The 18,881-nt window shown below is 48.1% G+C and overlaps 4 protein-coding genes across 4 annotated transcripts; 2 read left to right on the top strand and 2 right to left on the bottom strand.

Annotated features, from left to right (window-relative positions):
• Positions 1-73: 73 nt before the first annotated feature.
• On the bottom strand, positions 74-4,441 carry ANOM_006921 (RNA dependent RNA polymerase; the record flags this gene model as incomplete). Its single annotated transcript, XM_015552177.1, has 4 exons — positions 74-3,363; positions 3,419-3,887; positions 3,942-4,098; positions 4,155-4,441. 4 exons carry the CDS (start codon positions 4,439-4,441, stop codon positions 74-76), a joined length of 4,203 nt encoding a protein of 1,400 aa, XP_015405385.1.
• Positions 4,442-5,387: 946 nt separating this feature from the next.
• Positions 5,388-9,090, bottom strand: ANOM_006920 (uncharacterized protein; the record flags this gene model as incomplete). The annotated part of the gene is made up of 9 exons (XM_015552176.1): positions 5,388-6,026; positions 6,111-6,227; positions 6,283-6,411; positions 6,469-7,686; positions 7,735-7,887; positions 7,949-8,566; positions 8,658-8,752; positions 8,805-8,952; positions 9,016-9,090. The coding sequence occupies 9 exons, from the start codon at positions 9,088-9,090 to the stop codon at positions 5,388-5,390; spliced, it is 3,192 nt and encodes a 1,063-aa protein (XP_015405384.1).
• Positions 9,091-10,181: 1,091 nt separating this feature from the next.
• ANOM_006919 (uncharacterized protein) lies at positions 10,182-13,800 on the top strand (the record flags this gene model as incomplete). The annotated part of the gene is made up of 6 exons (XM_015552175.1): positions 10,182-10,544; positions 10,600-11,653; positions 11,704-11,885; positions 11,941-12,061; positions 12,684-12,941; positions 12,995-13,800. 6 exons carry the CDS (start codon positions 10,182-10,184, stop codon positions 13,798-13,800), a joined length of 2,784 nt encoding a protein of 927 aa, XP_015405390.1.
• A 315-nt stretch (positions 13,801-14,115) lies between these two features.
• ANOM_006918 (40S ribosomal protein eS4) lies at positions 14,116-15,605 on the top strand. The gene is made up of 4 exons (XM_015552174.1): positions 14,116-14,178; positions 14,319-14,741; positions 14,902-15,196; positions 15,257-15,605. Exons 1-4 carry the CDS (start codon positions 14,165-14,167, stop codon positions 15,308-15,310), a joined length of 786 nt encoding a protein of 261 aa, XP_015405391.1. The 5' UTR covers positions 14,116-14,164; the 3' UTR covers positions 15,311-15,605.
• The last annotated feature ends 3,276 nt before the right edge of the window (positions 15,606-18,881 follow it).

Genomic DNA, 18,881 nt, shown 5'->3' with positions numbered 1-18,881 from the left:
AATATTATCTCTCATCCGAATGCAACTTCGAAGTCAGTCTTTCTTTACGCGCGCATTATGCTTCCCTTCATTCTCAGAACCCTAGCAGCTCGTTGAGCTTATCAAGAGCAGTGGGCTTGATATCGTCCTCCTCCTCCACAATTTCAACACATCTCTCGCTTACAACTCCGTTGGATATGCTGCTAGTCACGCCCGCACTCTGAACAACACATCCACCACCAGTGCTGCCACCTCCACTGGGACTGCCGCTGCGTTGTATGGCGTCAACAGGCGTGGTCAGGGTGGTAGTGTCCATACTGTGCACGACACAACCACCACTAATACTACTGTCGCTACTCGGAGGCAGACTGCACTTCGGTATATCAGTAAAGTCCAGCAAGCTGAAACCTGCCTCGATAGGAACGTCTGACGGTGTCGCACTAGTGGATAAAGCCGGTCCATGCGACTCAGATGTTGAGAGCCCAAAATCAAGAAGTTGCTCCAAAGACTCGATATCAGCAGGCATAGGGACAGCTGGGCTTGTACTACTATGAGAGGAGAGAGGAGAGGTAGGGTCCAGGTCATCGGTGAACAGGCCAAAGGGGTCGTTACCGACAACAGGAATGCACCCTGGTATTTCAAAATGCCCCAGCGCGATCTTGCCTAGAATATGTGGGAAGATCCACGGGAAGCTGATAAGAGGCAGCTGGTTTATTTTGGGCTTTGGCTTATGGAAGAATTTGTTGTCTGTCGTTGAGTTTTCAGCACGGTATTTGTTAAGCGCATCAGTCATCTCCTCGTGGGTGACGCGGTACATAGCGAGGGCTAGAGGAGCTAGCTGATCAAAATTGTGGCCACCGATTTTTTCGTAGCATTGTTTTTTGAACGTCTCGCGGAGTGTAGTGGAAATTGCACCGATCTCCTCATGAAATTTGTAGTCCTTGCTTGCGTTGGCGTGGCCGAGGACAAATGTAGACCAGATTTCGAACTCCGTTTTTATCTCGTGTTGTGCCATAATTCGGCGCATTGTGTCATCATATTGTCCCTTGAGATTCTTCGCGAATGTAAGTAGGTCGTCAGGGACTTCTATCTCGCTGTTGAGGAGTCGCTTGTCAAATGGCATCTCGAGGCTAGGAATGAAGTCAATTCGCTCAACAGCGTCATAAAGCTGGCCCAGGATTTTGTTCGAGTGATAGATCCTGTCTTTGGGCTTGTTAAATTTCTCCATGAAGTGTGGCCACTTCCGAGGCTCAAGGTTGCGTGTCAATATGGCCGGAATGCCTGTCTTGTTGTAATCGACTGCATCGGAATGCAGCTGGGCTAGCCGGATGCACTTCTCTTCGATAACACCATCTTCAAGGAAGTCAGCCAAGGCAAGATGGGCATGGGCAATCCTAGGAAGAAAGTCATTCTTAATGTACGTGACAAAGAAAGAGGTTATGTCGTTGACCGTCACATCCCTATTAAGATCCTGAGCTTTGTTGCTAGTATACTTCATAGGCTCACGAAACCAGTCCTTGGGCAAGAGGTCCTGATCCCAGATGACGATGTAATCATCGCCATCCAAATCTCCACCTGAGCACATGCTCGATATGTCACGATCGCCCGTCTGCGGCAAGACAACCACGTCTTGAAGATGGCGCAACTGGGGCACATTGACTGCTCTCACGACCCGGATGTCACCTGGGTGGAGGGAAGGGTTACGAGCTAGTATGCAGACTCCTTCGATTACCTCGGGCTTTTTGCCGGCCCCCGGGCGAGATATTTGGACGAAGATTTCAGGTAGGGCAGCAGTCTTTTCTTCGATCGAGGCATCGTGCCCCGGGACCTTATCTTGAAAGTACCCCTGGAGAACTCCTGTTTCATCCATGCAGCCCAAAAGACATGCTCCTTGGTCGATAGCAATCCTGGCCTTTTCCTTTAAGTATTTAAGATGCCATGCCCTCCACAGTGCCAGAACTGATGTCAAGAAAGGCTCTTTCGATTTCCTGAAGCCATCGAGGACCATTTGACTGATTAAGAGGGTCGTCTGATTTGGGTCTACGTATTTTCTGAGCCAGTAGATAGCCTGTGGATCGCTTTCTAATGCCTCATTGAGTCCTCGCAGCATGGTGTGGAGTTTCGCATGGAATACTTGGTCTGGAATACCTAGAGTTGACAACACGATGATGAGCTGTCGATTCAGTGTAGCCATGGAGAATTGAGACCAACGGACGATTTCCAATCCGTTGTGAATAGCCGAAAATTTGAACTGGCTTTTTCGAATATGTACTTCCTGGCGCTGGGCCTCGGAGGAGACAGTGAGCATTCCCTTACAGCCGCCCAGACGGAACTGAAATGCAGAGGGAGGCTCTCCTGTTGGCGTTTTTATCTTAAGTTCCGACATAGACATTTGGGCAAGAAACCGCGAGATTCTCCCGACACCATCGGAGAAGTTATAGTCGTTCCGTTCGACGTCCTCGATCTTAACCACGTCCACAGGGCAACCAGCAATAGCCCGAGTGGTCGAGAAGCATTGTCCCAACCTTGCAGCATGTTTAGCAACATTACGTATGCTGTTGAAGTGTCCCATCCATGCACGGATATTGGCAGCTGTCAGGTTTGGTAAGGGAGCGAAGAAGTAGGCGCCATGCTCACGAAATTGGGAATTCCCAAACGCGAGGAATTCGTAGCGTCTATCGCCAATCACAATGCCATTGGTCAATGCTCTCTTGATGCGAGTAAATATTTCATCCATTGTACTGTCAGTCGTGGAATTAATCCGACCTAGCAGCTTCTCGTCTGTAAATCGTACTCGAAGGAAGCGATCTGCATGTTCGATAAAGTGTCTGATGACACGGTTGGAGATGTCCACTGTTGGAGTGTTGTAATAGATGGTGCTTGGTGTGATTCTGGCTGAATGCATATAACAGCAGTAGGGGGGGATCTTCGCTTGAGTCACTCCTTTGATGAACTTCAGGTCGAAGATCTTCATCGGGTCATAATACACCTGCTTCTTCGCGGAAACATGTTCCAAGAGCTTCACCGCTTGCGTCTCTCCAAGTTCAGACAGTTTGACAGCAAATTCGCGATTCATCGTGAACTCGGAAAGATACCCGTTCGAAATACACACCTCAAGTTGATATCGGACCTGGAAAGGCAAATGAACAAAGTTATGGTCGAAGAGATCCTCCAACGAACATGTCTTCTTTGGGGGTTGGGAGTCAGACAAATCTATCCACTTCCAAATTGGCGGATTCATCTCCACGTTCGCGTCCCACTGGGTAAACCGATCTGTGTCTTGAAAGATGATGTTGTAGTCTTTGAGAATATTGCACATAAGTGTCAGCTTCCCCTGTATATCAGCATCTCTAGGATACGTTATCTTGAAAGTATTCCAACGACCTATGAGATTGTTCAACCCTCGTCCTAAGTAGCGGTAGTAAGGATAGACACTCACCTATGTCTATCACAGCCTTTGCCTTTTTCAGGCCGATGGGAAGGGAAGATAACTCCAATGCATTGCGGACGATATATGTCTGTCGGTACCAAGTTTCCGACTCCCTCCATGTATTGCTTTCTTCTGAATGAGTTACATCAATATTATTGATGCGGCGATGATAGAGCGGGGGTGAGCCTAGCACTGTGAAATGCGATATATTCCCTGTTACAGTATCCCGCATCTGAAAGATCTGACTGAGTTGAACGAAGGGGATCTTCAGGCGATATTCCTGGAAAACACCGCAGGCTGGAGTGGGCTTATATCCTGGGGTGAAGATGGGAAGTTGGAAGTAAACGAGCAGAGCTTTCTGCTTCAGGTTAAGCACTAGTATGGCGCGCTCATTATCGCCAGAGCCGACAGAACGCATTGGAAGCATTGTTGTCTCATTGAACAGTACACCGATATCCATAGACACGATCGGTATTTTCTACATGAAAAGTCAGAACCCCGAAAAGTAGATTCACGGAGGAATACACTTTACGATTTCAACTGGGTATGAGACGCCAGAACGGACCGGACTGGCGATCTGGGGTTCTTCACGGTTCAAGTCAAGTGCAATGTTGATGACTGACGCTCGACCGTTGGGAAGCTTGATGGTATACAACCCCTTCCTCCAGAAGTCTGTTTTAGGAGGTGGTCTGTCGAGACGTGAGAACAATTAGTAGCTGTACAGTGAGAGTTCAGTGAACCTTACCTGAAGCGGATTTTCCCTCTAGAATCTCTGTTACCATGTGAGTCCTCGAATAGATCAATAGAAGAGACATAGCCCTCGTTGGAGAATGTTTGCCAAAGAATACGTGTGTTGACTTCCTTCGGGAGGTTTAACAGGTTCACGGCCACAGTATCCCAGAATGTCCATGGGGCCAGCAACAACTGGGCTGGCTGTTGTTGTAGCCGGGATGAGTTCTGAGGTTGACGTAAGGTGCCTTGACCGGGGCGGCCAACGTCTCTCGAGCGATTACCACGACGATTATACGACATGGTGTTTAATGATCGCAATGACTGACGGTTGAAAGCAGAAGATGAGGCGGAAGAGGATGAAAGAGAAGGAGAATGTGAATGTGAATGGAAGAAATGCTCAGTTGTGTTGTGGTGAAGGCCGCGCTCACTAGTAGGGAGCGGACGATGGGGACTGGCACCAGCCTGGTGTGTTGCCATGGAAGACCTTCTGTTTTCACTGGCCGTACTAGAACTGGAGGAAGTGTGAGAGGAAGAAGTCGCTGTTGAAGACCGCTTGTGGTGCTTCTTTCCTTTTCTAGATCTTTGCTTCCTAGATCGTCTCCCATATTCACGTTCACTCAACTGAGGTTCGTCAGCTGTTTCTCGCATATCTGCAATTTTTGTTGCTGCCAGTGGTTAGTATCCCCGTAATAGTTCCTTCCCCAGGTAAGTTTACTTCATCTATGTAGAAGGAAAGTGCAGATCTTATGAGCTAAAGAAACTCACTATTATGGTCAATGAAATCCAAAGAAACAGGGAAAGAAAAAGAAAAACACATCCCATCCACGCAGCAAACAAAGACCCCCTACATCTTTAAATAACTCTACTCATTGTTGTGCCATGATACCGCAGCCATCCTAAGTGGGAGCTGACGTAGCCCAAAAAACCCTTAGAGGGGCCAGGAGGCTTTGAACTTTTGACCTGTCGACTTCCAAGCTGCCAGTAGAGCTCGGTACGTTTGCAAGTTGAATGACAGACTGGATTAAATTAACCTTAACAATTTTGGTGGGATATCATAAGACGAGGAACTTCTCCAATTGCTATCTCAATCATGTTGTGGTAGATGTGATCTTTGTAGACACTAGCGACCTGTAATTACTATCTTAATTTATATACATAACAAAGTACCCCAAAAAACAGACGAACCATGCCAATGTTAGTGTATCATTATTCATCAAGACTCCACCCGAAGGTGGACCCATCAGCATCAGGTCTTGGGCCGAGGGTTATGCTCATCAGTGGCCTGAGAAAGAGAAGTACTGGTGAAAAGGAAATCCTTCGAAAATTCCAGATCCATATCCAGGTTTACATCCTGGAGATGGTTCTCGTTAGTGTCACCGTATGATTGAGTGCCTTTGAAAGATCTTCGTCGGTTTGAGTTGGAGTTGTTGCTTTCTTGAGAGCTGGGTTGGCTATTCTGATTTGTGTCTCCTAGCACAACTCGGTCACGCGATTGCCTAGTACCACCACTCCGGTAAACTGAATGTCTCGACTTCTTTTCTGTATTGTCTTGAGACTCTGCAGGTAACTCGGCCATAGGGAAAGCGGTAATTCTAGATCTCTTCGGACTACGCCCGCCAAAATGGGACGTATCGGTCTCAAAAGACTGGACAAGAATGTTATCAGCTTGTGGCTGTGAGTATTCAGCCTCGGGGCGCGTTTGTTGTTGTGTCACTGCCGTTTGTGACGGTCCCAGGGTGGTTCTGGACCGCGATTGTTTGTCTGAGCTTGCTGTATCTCCAGTGTCGGGTTTCCAGCCCATCACTGCCATCAGTCGAGTGATATGTTGCTGGGCCTCTGAAAATTCACGTGCTTTGGCTGCTCGCTCATCTCGTAGATGTTGCACCTATATCAGAACTAGAGTTAACTGAAGGAGCAAAAGCAGTAAAGAAAAAACCGATCAAAGCCCAAGAGGTGTCCTTCTCCATACCTTCTTTTCCAAGTACTGTATTCTCTTCTCTTTTGTTTGCAGCTCCTTAGTGGCAGCAGAGGCAGCAGTCTGTATGGTAGCCTGTAACGATGCGATCTCTTCTTTTTGTTTCGTGTCCTACGTGGCAAGTCAGAACAGTTTTCGAGGTCTAACTGTAATCTGAACGCCTTACCTCTGCAGCACTGGCGGACAATTGCGCCTCGAACTGCTCCCTGACAGTAGCCAACTCTGTCTTGAAACTCAGTTCAGCTTCACAAAGGGCGGATTTGATATTGTCGGATTCCGAAACCTCTTCGTTTAACTATAGACCAGGTTCAGCAGTTTTTCAATAGATCCAGGTGGCTTCAAGGTGTCCTACCTTGCTTTGTAAGGTTCCCATCATGGTCTCTATATCTTCCTTGGCAGCCTGCAGTCGAGCGACTTCCTCAACCTTTCCCGTTAACAGTAGCCGATTTTCCTCTACGCATTCACGAAGCTTCGCTACGTCTTGCTCCAAAATCGCATTTTGTTCAATAACGGCGTCTCTCTCTTTTGACCTAGCGTCCAGCATCTGCTGTAACTGACCGCTCTCTTCCCTCTGTTGATGGACGTCTTCCTGTAACTGTTCCAGCTGCTCCTCTTTCTCTGCCACAGAGGCAATCAAGTCCAGCTCTCTTGTTCTTGCATTTTCTCGGTCCTGGTTGGCAGTCTCTCGGGAGTCGCGCCGCTGATCCTCTAGCTCTCCTCGTGCCGCATCAAGGCTTACTGTCAACTCATCAATACGAGCAGATGCAGTTTCAGCATGAGTTGTGAGACAAGACAGGTTCTCCTGAAGCTCATTAATTGTCTTGGACGCTTGCTGCAACTGCAATTCCATCTCGTCATTGTGTCGTTTTAGTTCCTGTGCTTCGAGCGAGATCTTGTGTCGCTCTTCTTCGACGGCCCTTAAAGGAGCCTCGATACTGCCACAACGGCGTTCAAGGTCATGGCATATTTCCTCAACTTTTTGTATCATGCTGTCATGGGATGTGCGTGCGTTTAACATGAGAGTCTCTGATAACCCAGCTCTCCAATCATTTCTTGAAATAGGACGTCCATCGCGGATCGTCAAAGATGAGAGTGTTCCCCTAAGTTCAAGAGGTTTAATTTCGGAAAACGAACAGGTATTGTGGCAGGTGGGTTTTCTGGCTTTGAGCATAAATGCTCGAAAAGAATCGATGTGCGCCATGTGGGAAGCTTTTTGATCTGGGCTTCGTGAAAGCGAAGCCTGAAAATATAATGAGAATAGCTCGTAGAGCAATTCGTTCTCTGTCTCTGAAATGAATGTGTAGCATATGGCGGAGTTCTGGCACGATGGTAAGCAAGGGCGTCTTGGAAAGTCTTCGATTAGTTCATCGATGGATCCCTTAAGCCGTGTTAAAGTAGCTTCCGCTGCTGTAGAACTGAAGCCGTGTGAGACCGCATTTTGTAACCCGATTACAAGCGATTGTGCCACTTGGATAGTATCCACATTGGCAGCATTCGTGGAGCACCTCGGGCTTAATGCGGCAATCACATAATCCATGATCCTACATATCGCAGTCTGCCCCGGACAGAGCTTAAAGCAACTTAGTTTTGTTTTCAAAGGCGCATTGCTTCAACTTACCACATTCGCCTCTGCTAGACGTGAAATGTATTCTTGCGGCAGTGCTGCCAGTATACGTGTGCTGTTCTCCGACAAGAGCCAGTGCAAAGCGACTTCAGGCAATCCAGATGGTAAGGCGGCCGTTGGGAGGAGAGAAATTAAGAATGTTATACCCTACAAGGGTAGCTACACGTGAGCGGTCTTTGATAATCCCATTTTGTGTTTCGATACATACCAGCATTTGCACTTCAGGTTCAGTATTATCCCTCGTGACTTTCTCACAAAGCTTAGCAATCTTGGACGAGTTAGTCTGTATCCAAGTCTCTCGCTGACTTCCCTCCACAGTCGCACATATATCAATTCCTAGTCTAATACTTTCCGCGGCCTGATCGGCCATTAGACTTTGACAGCTCGTTGAGCAAGCAAGGATTACGCGCAGAACAACGAGATCTAACGTTTTCAGGCCACGTTTTGCGCCAAAGAAATGGTTAATGTTTTGTAACCAGCCAGGAACTTGCTGTGCGCTCTCATCACCTCTAGATAACTTCTGAGAAGATGCGACACGAGCAAAGGTAGCGAGACAAAGGAGGTTGCCCATATGATCATCCAGATTGCGCAGCGTTTTGGTGAGCTCTATTTGGAGGCTACACATGATCTCCGAGGGGATGCTATGGAGAACTCTCGGTGAGGTCTGCAAACCGGTCATGATCTTGTAAATGGGAAGGATCTTTTCCGCGCATGGGTTGTCTCCCGTTGTGATAATCAATTGCCTGAGGAAGGGCGCAAGTCGTGCGGGTGGGATAAAATCAGCCGGAAGAGGAGACGACAGGATTGCGGTGCATACGGGGATATACTACGCCAGTCAGCTTGTTGAAAGTGTAATATGCAAAAGTCCCATATGATTGATTGAGCATCAAATTTAAAGGGTTCAAACGCAGACTGACCTCGGTGCCATCATCTTCAATAACTTTCTTGAGAAATTGGTCCAGGATACATGGATAACGCTCCAGTAAGCTATCGCGAAAAGCAGCTAGTGATGCTACGAAGTATGAGCATACTTCTAGTAAATAAAACACATATGAGCCTCTTACTGAATGAGCTAATCAAATGTAAAGCGAAGCTGGAGCGAGACAGGCCGTCTACCAGAGCATCAACCAGAGCCCCAACCTGGCACGGCTTATGGAAAGCCCAAGAGCGGAGTGACACAGTAGGTGTATGTTGAACCAATTCATAGAGGTCCTGGAATAATTATTAGCTAATGTGACTAGGATTTACAAGTATAGAGGCTGAGGACCGGTGTACCTGGAGGGAGGGAGCATATGGAGCTGTAATGAGGCGCTCCACCTCGCGCCCAACAAGGTCGGCACTATCTTGCATTGTTTAAGCTATTTCCCCATGGGGCAGTTGTCAGTGGGTATCTCAATCTATTCTGGTCAACCACGAGGTCGTTTGTCTGATTCTGGAACACTCCGCCCTGCGTGTTAAGTGGAGAGAAGAAAAACGATGAATGTGTACGGGTGCCGTTGCCCCGCCAACTATCTAATCCGATATATTCCATCCATACATACATACATTACGGAGTAGACCAGGCGGTTAGAGAACTAGTGTAAATAAGTAAAGGGAGTTAAAATCAACAAGGGTAAAGCGTCACAGTACTACATAGTGCCTATTCAAGGACATGTGAAATCAGCTGTGGAAGCAGATAGTAACTCTTTGGTAGTCCGTACTTGTAGGGTCTTGAAGTCAGGATTTTGTATACAATATGCATTTTTATATGTCCATTAATTTTAATTGTGCGGGATTCTCATCATACCATCAAATTCTTTTCTCTAATCAAGTAGTATATGTATATATCTCGATATTTCAGACAAGTTCGCATGATAAGGACAGCTTCCTAGGTATGCACCTACATGTGGGGGTCCATTGGATCACTCTGTACGGAAGTGTGTGTTCCTAAACTGAGAGGACCAGGTGAGTAATTATCATGTGATTTATGGCCAATGGGAGTCACATATAGATGCCTTGGTGGCACTTAATTGGTTATATATCACGTGATGGTTATTAGCGTAGTTCGATCAGTTTAGGAACACACACCTCTGCGGGCACCTAGTACCTGCCAAGCATTCGAGTGTGGGATGAATTCCGCACTGTCGGACTTGAGTCCGAGAGTTTCAGGAACATGAAGGATGATAACCGAGTTAGCAATGGGTCTTTATAGGCCTCAGTCGTAAGTACAGGTTCTTTGTTTACTACCCCAACTCGGCCGATATCCGATCCTACTAGGTACTCCTCATTATTAGTGTCGATGGCGTATGAGCTTTACCAGAGCGGGCAGTCAGGTGCGCCGTATAAAGCTGTCGCAGTACCTCACCGAGACATAGCAAGGGAAATTGATTTTGAAAATTGGGCATCCTCTAGCTTTGTCTTATTACCATACCCGCGGTTGCTTTCAACTTCAATTCAGAGGCATGAGAGCACTTTCCCGCCTGCCACGGGGTTTCCCCGCAAATACCCACGTACTCCATCGCCGACCCACACTCCCACAGCCGGTAGTCTGTCAACGCTCGAGGGTCGCACGGTTGAATAGCTCAAGCTCGAGCGGCAATGATCGTGAAAAACGTGGGGATGATGCAAAACCCGAGCCTCCTACTGATTCATCAAATCCTTGGACCGCGAGTCGAACACTCCTTGTCTCTGCCCTGGCCGCCGGACTCAGCTACGCCTACGCAACCTTAAACAATAAGCCCCAACCGGAGAGTCTGAAGCAACCTCAGTATGGATCTACAGAAGATCTTAAGAAGGTGGGGGCATTCACAGATTTACTCTTCGATGTGTAAGCTGCGGTGTATAAAAGATGCATTTGGCTAATGATTCCTGTACCACTAGGCCATTGTCGAATTAAGAGCCAAGTTGGGCGATGAGGCTATTAGCACAGATGAGGATGACCTTCAGGTACACGGATTCTCAGAGTGGTCTAGTGTCAACGCGGACCGGTTCCCTGTTGCTATCGCGTATCCGAAGAGCACGGAGGACGTCGCGGAGATTGCCAAAATTTGTCACAAATACAAAATGCCAATGATTCCCTATTCGGGAGGTTCCAGTCTTGAGGCCAATTTCTCTGCTGTCCATGGTGGCCTAACGATTGATTTTGGCTCAATGAACAAAATACTGGAGCTTCACGAAGACGATATGGATGTGGTCGTCCAACCGTCCATCCAATGGATGGAGTTGAACGAAAAAATTAAGGACTCTGGCCTCTTCTTTCCTGTTGATCCCGGCCCTTCAGCGATGATCGGTGGAATGATTGGGACCAATTGCAGTGGGACCAATGCAGTGAGGTATGGTACAATGAAAGATTGGGTCATTAACCTTACAGTTGTTCTGGCAGATGGGCGCATCGTGAAGACGCGCAGACGTCCGCGCAAGACTTCTGCTGGCTACAACTTGACAGGCATGTTTGTAGGGTCTGAGGGAACGCTTGGTATAGTCACCGAGGCGACTCTCAAATTGACACCGATCCCAGAGGAAACTCGTGTCGGTGTCGTCACATTTCCTACAATGCGCGACGCTGCATCTACTGCCATGCTGCTCATACGAAAAGGTATCCCTGTACAGTGTATGGAAATTTTGGACGATGTTCAGATGGACGTTATTAACCGTGCTGGCGGTACGGGGCGAAGCTGGAAAACGCTACCCTCGTTATTTTTCAAGTTCTCTGGCACAAGCGCTGGTGTTCTCGATAGCGTTAACTTAACCAGAGATTTGGCGAAAAAGAACCATGCCGAATCCTTTGAATTTGCCCGAGATGAGCGGGAGGCGCACGATTTATGGTCGGCGCGAAAACAGTCGTTGTGGAGCATGCTAGCGTTAAAAGAGGAAGGCTCGCAAGTATGGTCTACTGATGTCTCTGTGCCGATTTCAAGACTTCCTGATATTATTGGTATGTTCTTGCGTAAGGAGGGCTTTCTTGCCGTATGCTAAAGACAACAGAAACCACGAAAAAGGAATTGGATGATCTTGGAATTTTCGCAAGTGTCCTCGGCCATATCGGTGACGGAAATTTCCACACGTGTATTCTCTACAATCGCAAGGACCCAAAGGAGGTAGAGCGTGTAGAGAAGTTTGTTTATGACATGGTTGATCGTGCTCTTGAGATGGAGGGTTCTTGCACTGTAACGTATCCCCTGCTTGATCCACGACGAATGCGTACGACTGACCCCAAAGTAGGGCGAACATGGTATTGGGCTGGGCAAGAAAAAGTCCCTTCAGAAAGAGCTTGGCCCAGAGACCATTGATGTTATGCGCAGCTTCAAAGTAGCTCTAGATCCGCATTGGCTCTTGAACCCCGGTAAGATTTTTGACTTTGAGGATGAACGGTGATCTATAGAAAATAGAAGTGCAAAGTTCCCAGGTAATCTTCATTGGAATAGAATACTCTATGGAGACATATGTACATAGGTACCTACCGTTGAGTACTACTTAGTAGTACCCGTGACCTGTATGGATAGACCTTGGACAAGAAAATAAAATGTAAATGGAAACCCCCGCCCTACAGAGTAAACATTGATTGGGGGGGATTTCATAGATTGTCTGTCCAATGGCAATGAAGAGAAAAATTTGTCTACTCTTCTTTAGGCCAGGGCGGGGGCTGACTCATCATATCGTGGCAAGTGACTAACTCCGAAGCGATATCGCAGTCATACCACAAGTATCCTTCTTTAAGCCCCTCTTTCATAGTTAAGCCGGTGAGTAATTCGTTTCCAATGGATATCAATGGTTGTTTGCCCAATTATTTGGAACTATTGAGGATCTCTATATCAATCTCTTGAAGTTCTCGGCTTATCAGTGGCGCTAGGTCGGCACTTTGACTCATCTGTTTTCGATCAAGATGGCATCATATCCTAAGAAGAAGTGCGGTACGAGGAATTAGCTCCTGTTTTGTTATGGTACATCATGTTGACGATAAATAGGTGTCCTCGGTGCCACAGGCTCTGTGGGCCAGAGGTTTATTCTCTTGCTCGCCGATCACCCTTTTCTAGAGCTTCATGCCATCGGTGCATCGGAGCGTTCTGCCGGCAAGGCCTACAAGGACGCCGTAAGATGGAAACAGACTGCGGCTATGTCTGAGAAGCTCAGCAACCTTGTTCTCCGGGATTGCAAAGCCTCTCAATTCGCCGACTGTGATCTTGTGTTCTCTGGTCTGAACAGCGATATCGCGGGTGAAGTTGGTATGTGGGATGCCCTTACTTGGAGGGGTTATTGCTAACCGTCATCTTTCTAGAAATGGAGTTCATCAAGGCTGAGATTCCCGTGTTTTCGAACGCAAAGAACTACCGCAAACACCCCTTGGTTCCCCTCGTTGTGCCAACAGTCAACCCTCATCACTTCGATTTGATCCCTCACCAAAGGAAAGAATTCGGCTTGAAGAAGGGCTTCCTCGTGTGCAACTCCAACTGCGCGGTCATTGGTATCGTCATCCCTTTCGCAGCTCTCCAGGCCAAATTTGGCCCTGTTGAAGAGGTCGAAGTGTTTACTGAGCAGGCCTTGTCGGGTGCTGGCTACCCCGGTGTACCCAGCATGGACATCCTGGACAACGTCATCCCTTTCATTAGCGGTGAAGAAGACAAGCTCGAGAATGAGGCTCAGAAGATCTTGGGTTCTGTTAATGCAGATGCCACCGCCTTCGAGGAGCAGGCTGGCCTTCGGGTTGGAGCTACTTGCACTCGGGTCCACGTTAGCGATGGTCATATGGCGTTTGTTTCGCTGAGATTTAAGAACCGTCCAGCACCGAGCGCCGAACAAGTCGTGCAGGCGCTGAGGGAATACCAGTCTGAAGCGCAGAAATTGGGAGCTCCTTCTGCCCCTACGGAGGCGATTAGGGTATTCGATGAGGCGGACAGGCCGCAACCAAGACTCGACAGAGACATCTGCGGCGGATACACTGTTAGCGTTGGCCGGGTGCGTGAAGGCGCCCAGGGAGGCTACTTCGACCTCCGCTTTGCTGCTCTCTCACACAATACGGTCATTGGAGCTGCTGGATCTTCGATCATCAATGCGGAGATTGCGGTTCTGAAGGGATACATCTGAGATAAAAAAAAATGAGTTTAGATTAGAGTACATAGGTAATTAGAAGGCATTCGATACCACTCTATGAAGGACGTAATCTATACTCCGCAGCAGATGATGCATGGTATCAATACTAAGTGCTAAGTTCCCCCCGTTCTCTGATTATGTAATCAGAGAGGGTGGAGCAAAACGAGCCGGCCTAGATCAGGACTAGCGTGGAACTGTACACCCTAGCCCTAATTGTCTTAATTAGGACAAGCACAAACTCCACTAAGCGAGTTTTCCTGGTGGACCGGATATCACTCGACAACTTTCGGCTTCGTCTGGTTTTTCTCCTTCGGACACTTCGACAACTAACCCGGTTCAAGTCGACAAAGCAGTCAAGATGCCTCGCGGACCGTGAGTATACCATTGCAATTTCTCATTGAGATTTCCGATGAACGCACCACTCCTGGAAAATCTACGTTTTGAAGGGGGGCGGATGGTCATCGTTGGATAGCAGAATCGAAAGAACGCGACACTGACAGCGATGTCTACAGTACCAAGCACCAGAAGCGCCTTAGTGCGCCTTCGCACTGGCTCCTGGACAAAATGTCCGGAACCTATGCTCCCAAGGCCTCCCCCGGTCCTCACAAGCTCCGCGACTGCCTTCCCCTCATCGTGTTCATCCGTAACCGTCTCAAGTACGCCCTGAACGGCCGTGAGGTTAAGGCCATCATGATGCAGCGTCTCATCCAGGTCGACGGCAAGGTCCGCACCGACCCTACCTTCCCCGCTGGTTTCATGGACGTCATCGGTATCGAGAAGACCGGCGAGAACTTCCGTCTTATCTACGACACCAAGGGCCGTTTCACCGTCCACCGTATCCAGGCTGAGGAGGCCGAATACAAGCTGTGCAAGGTCAAGCGTGTTCAGCTCGGCAAGGGCGGGATCCCATTCTTGGTTACGCACGATGCGAGAACGTGAGTGCATACTCTCCACAAGTTCCGCGTCCATCAGTCGTTGGACCAAGCTTTGGTTGATCGGCGGAGGACGAAAGAACTTCAAAATCAGAATGCGACTTGCTGGCGATCAGTAAGGATCGACTTGTAGAATTGTATATGCTAACAACTGTAATTACAGCATCCGCTACCCTGACCCTGCCATCAAGGTCAACGACACCGTGAAGGTTGACATTGCCACTGGCAAGATCACTGACTTCGCCCGCTTCGACACTGGTGTTGTCATCATGGTTACCGGTGGTCGTAACATGGGTCGTGTTGGTGTTGTCACTCACCGTGAGCGCCACGACGGAGGTTTCAACATCGTCCACGTCAAGGATGCTGTTGACAACACCTTCGCCACCCGTGAGACCAACGTCTTCGTCATTGGTCAGGAGAAGCCCTGGATCTCCCTCCCCAAGGGCAAGGGTGTCAAGGTATGTTTGCTATCCGTTCTATGTGTGTTGTATAATGTACGGTACTAACAAATCATACAGCTCACCATCGCTGAGGAGCGTGACCGCCGCCGTGCTGCTGCCATTGCCAACTAAATGTATCCTGGTAGGTGACATTAGACACTGCAGCAAAATCAAAAGACTTGAAAAATCCGCTCGAGACGACGTCTTGTCTTGCTTTGTGGGCCTGTATGATGCCGGTTATGATTCTATGATGCGTTTCTAGGAAGAAAAAAAGTTGTCTACAGGACGCATAATGGGGAGTTGGTAGTTTCCATTTCCATCTTCCGTAGGGTCAAGCCATAGCAAGCAAAACAGGGACTGACGTCTCTTTTGATATGATACCTCTTAATTAGTCTTGTTCTGAAATGACCTGACATTTGATACCCCTTTCAAGTATTCGCTCGAAGTAGATATCACCGTTCTTTGGCCCTCATTGTATGTTTTCATGATGTCGACCCTCCTGGTAATGGTTCGCACGGAATAGTCCGAATGGGACGGAAAGGCCCGTCGCGCACAACTCGATGTCTACGCCTTTTAGGTAACGGAATCTGGTTTGGTCGATCGCCACTATACCTCTCACATTAACATGATTCACACGTAAATCTTTCCAACTTAATCTCAAATCTGAGCGGGACTGATTAGATAAAAGAACGACATGTGAGCTGAGTGAACTCTCGTAGCACCAATGAGCGTCCGTCCATTACATCCACCGCGGTGGGTAGACTCACAAAGATACCTGGATCTGTACGAAAAAGGCACAAGTGGGAGTGGAACACGTCGAATTCTCTGCAGGATTCATACGGATTTTTCCTTCTCCGTCATGCACCGCTCCCGTTCTAGTTGTGCCCTAAGTGCCTTTCCAGAAGCGACACCTCCCATACCCTCCGTTGAGCCGGACCCTCGGCATTATCATAGCGACGTAAGCGCGCTGCCCAGAGAGAAGAATCCCGGCTAAAGCGCAAGCCTTATGCGGCGGTCTTGAACCTTGGTTCGGGTGCGTTGGATGGGGGTGACAAGTCATTGTCGGAGTCGATCTTACTTCAATTTGGCGTCCCGTTGTGATTGAAGGATCGAAAACCAATCATCAGGGGCCATCGCGGTCCGGGGAAATCGAGGCCCTTGAACAAAGTAGGAACAAATAGGAGAACTTTACTCATTCGGGCGAGAGGCAACTCTTTGAAGCTTGAATTTGGGGATTGAGTTTGAAATCTAGACGGGACTATCCAGATGGATACCCACAGGATGGACTTCCTATCTCGTCATTCCACGATGGGAACCAGCAGCGACCTTGCATTTTGTACCACTATCCCTGTTCCTAACTATAGAGTGCCTTCCCAAGAGTTCATCTATTCCCCTTTTCGGTGGTGACTCGCGGTCTGAGGTGGTCCGCATGCGGATGATCTCTTGCCATGTTGAGATGCGTGATCATGTACCGCGGGGCCGCTACAGGCATCGGGATATATATTCAATTCTATGCACGTCACAAGTGACGAGCCAATCTGCTTCATGATCAACAGTAGACGAGCTGCAATAGGGCTTACCCAAGGTTGTGTACAGAGGAGTGCAGGTTTTATTGTTCCTGTGTGGACCGTTCAGTTCAGGACCACAGCTATAATGAAAGGACCAGGGACTGTTAAAAAAGAAAACAAACATGTACAAGTAAAATTAAACTATTGTCTGAGGAAAAGAACGTCTTAGACCCAACGCCACACCTTCTTTGGAATGCAAATGTTATGTATGTATGTACTACGGCAAGCAAAGCAAGTCCGTTAACTGCCAACTGTTCTTCTGGCTCTTTGCTTTTTCCTCTTTTTATTTTTATTTTATTTTTATTTTTATTTATTTTCGACCTCAGGCATGTATTTCGCCAGATGCAAGTTCGTAATACCGGTGCAAGGAACGTGGCACTCGGTACTCAATCATTTCTTGGAGGGGGCGTCGAAAGAAGCGAACAGCTCACGAGATTCCTGCAGACCACTGACTCGGCTTTTCATCGTACGTATTACTCGTAGTAGATACTCACAACCACCTTTGTTTCTAGCAAAACCAAGCAGGAAAGAAACTGTTACACAGGCTTGGGGCAAATTGAATGCCAGCTTTCATTCTTCCTAACGGAGCGGGTCTTATTGCATTTACCTTCTCAGCTCTCCATGATGTCTGGGGCGTTCACCATTTCTCATCTGTGTGGTCGGTGAATTTCTACCTGTAGTTCGCCGTGGAGGGAGCCTTGGAGCGGTCCATGCAAGCCAACGCGCGCCATCCTTGATACCGAAAGATGATTGAGTCTCTCGTTTTCCTATTGACCTGGGGGATCTTAATAGGGACACACACACAAAGAACGCTGAAAATTAAAAATAGAGAGGAGCGCCATTCCAATGACGGCAATTGCCCATATACTCTGAGCGGGGGCTCCGATTTGCTTCTTCCACCACGCCAGGGGAACAGCATCTATCATGTCGACTTCCTCTAGCTCCGTGTACTCCGTCTGTACTGTGGAAGCCCATCGGCAAATGCGGACCAGGGATAACCAATCGGGGATTCTACTATTGGCCAGGGTTGAGTTCGGTTGATCACAGCGTACTGGACGCCGTTATTTTTCGTCGGCCGGCTACAGCCGCGAGGTCTTTTTTTCAATGTCTCCACCAAGAACTCCGTATAATAGTACAACATAGTAGTACTACGGAGTACGTACGTACCAGTACGGCTGCGATGCCCAATCATGAATCCTTTCGTGTACCATGCCATAACGGTCCGCTAGTTACACTTTAAAAATTTCCTCTTCTTCATTTCCCTCCTAGGAAGGTTAACGGCTCCGGGCGCGAGTGCAACAGAGAAGCTGCTGGCCTCATAGGTCGCGTGGTGTTGGAGACCCGAATCGGATCGTCGTTTACAAGCCCCCCCAAAACCCCCGGAGAATCGGCGATACGCTTCACGAGGCAGAGAAACATGGCCTCATGGGCAATGAATGAAAAAGAAAGAGACGAGCGACTAATTTAGTTACTGGATCAGGAGTGCCCGCTAGCGGTTTCCTAGTTCCACTGTGCTCCATAGACAGTTTCTAGCGTGTGCCCGCATGCAGGGTGCCATGGAGCTGAGAAGGGAGGGCGAGAGCGAGAGAAAAGTGGCGATCTGAATTACTAGTCGATCAGGGCCAATTCAAGGCAGGATGATGCTACACCCATCTATCACTACCGTTGTCATTAGAAGTATGACTAGTATGGGCCGTCTGTGTCTCGGGTTGCCTCAATAAAAACGCCAAATCCCGAGCTTTCCGTCCAGAAAGTTGACTTCACCGCTACAGTCACAGTCACTAGTTGCTCCGGCTTAACATTACATGTCGACTGAACGATTGAACCACATCCAGTGCGGGTGAATCTTCCAGAAAAGAATGGCTAATGCATCTTATTCGACCCAATGCAATGTTGCTGACCGCTTCTCTTCAACGCTATCCAATTGTTGAACGGATGGCCGCCGTTGGCTACTATTATTGCGCTCTCGTTACTATTACCCTTCTGAACTGGTCTAATTTACTGACGCTTCCAGTGTGATGGATGAATGGTGACTCTCTATCGCCCGTGTGGAGTCCTCTTTTTCATTCATTAAAAATTTTTTTTCCCCTTCCTTCACTGTTCTCCTATTTTCTTTTTTGGGGTGTTCTTTTTTT

This window comes from Aspergillus nomiae, assembly GCF_001204775.2.
Source record: "Aspergillus nomiae NRRL 13137 chromosome Unknown contig00206, whole genome shotgun sequence".
Taxonomy (NCBI): Eukaryota; Fungi; Ascomycota; class Eurotiomycetes; order Eurotiales; family Aspergillaceae; genus Aspergillus; species Aspergillus nomiae.
Note: the sequence above shows the minus strand (reverse complement) of the source record. Positions and strands in the feature narration are given on the sequence as shown.

Bases quoted from the DNA above. Each gene is read 5' to 3' on its own strand.
- ANOM_006918 (XM_015552174.1), top strand. The intron at 14,742-14,901 runs GTGAGTGCATAC...CTGTAATTACAG, and splicing joins GTTACGCACGATGCGAGAAC to CATCCGCTACCCTGACCCTG. The intron at 15,197-15,256 runs GTATGTTTGCTA...CAAATCATACAG, and splicing joins CCAAGGGCAAGGGTGTCAAG to CTCACCATCGCTGAGGAGCG.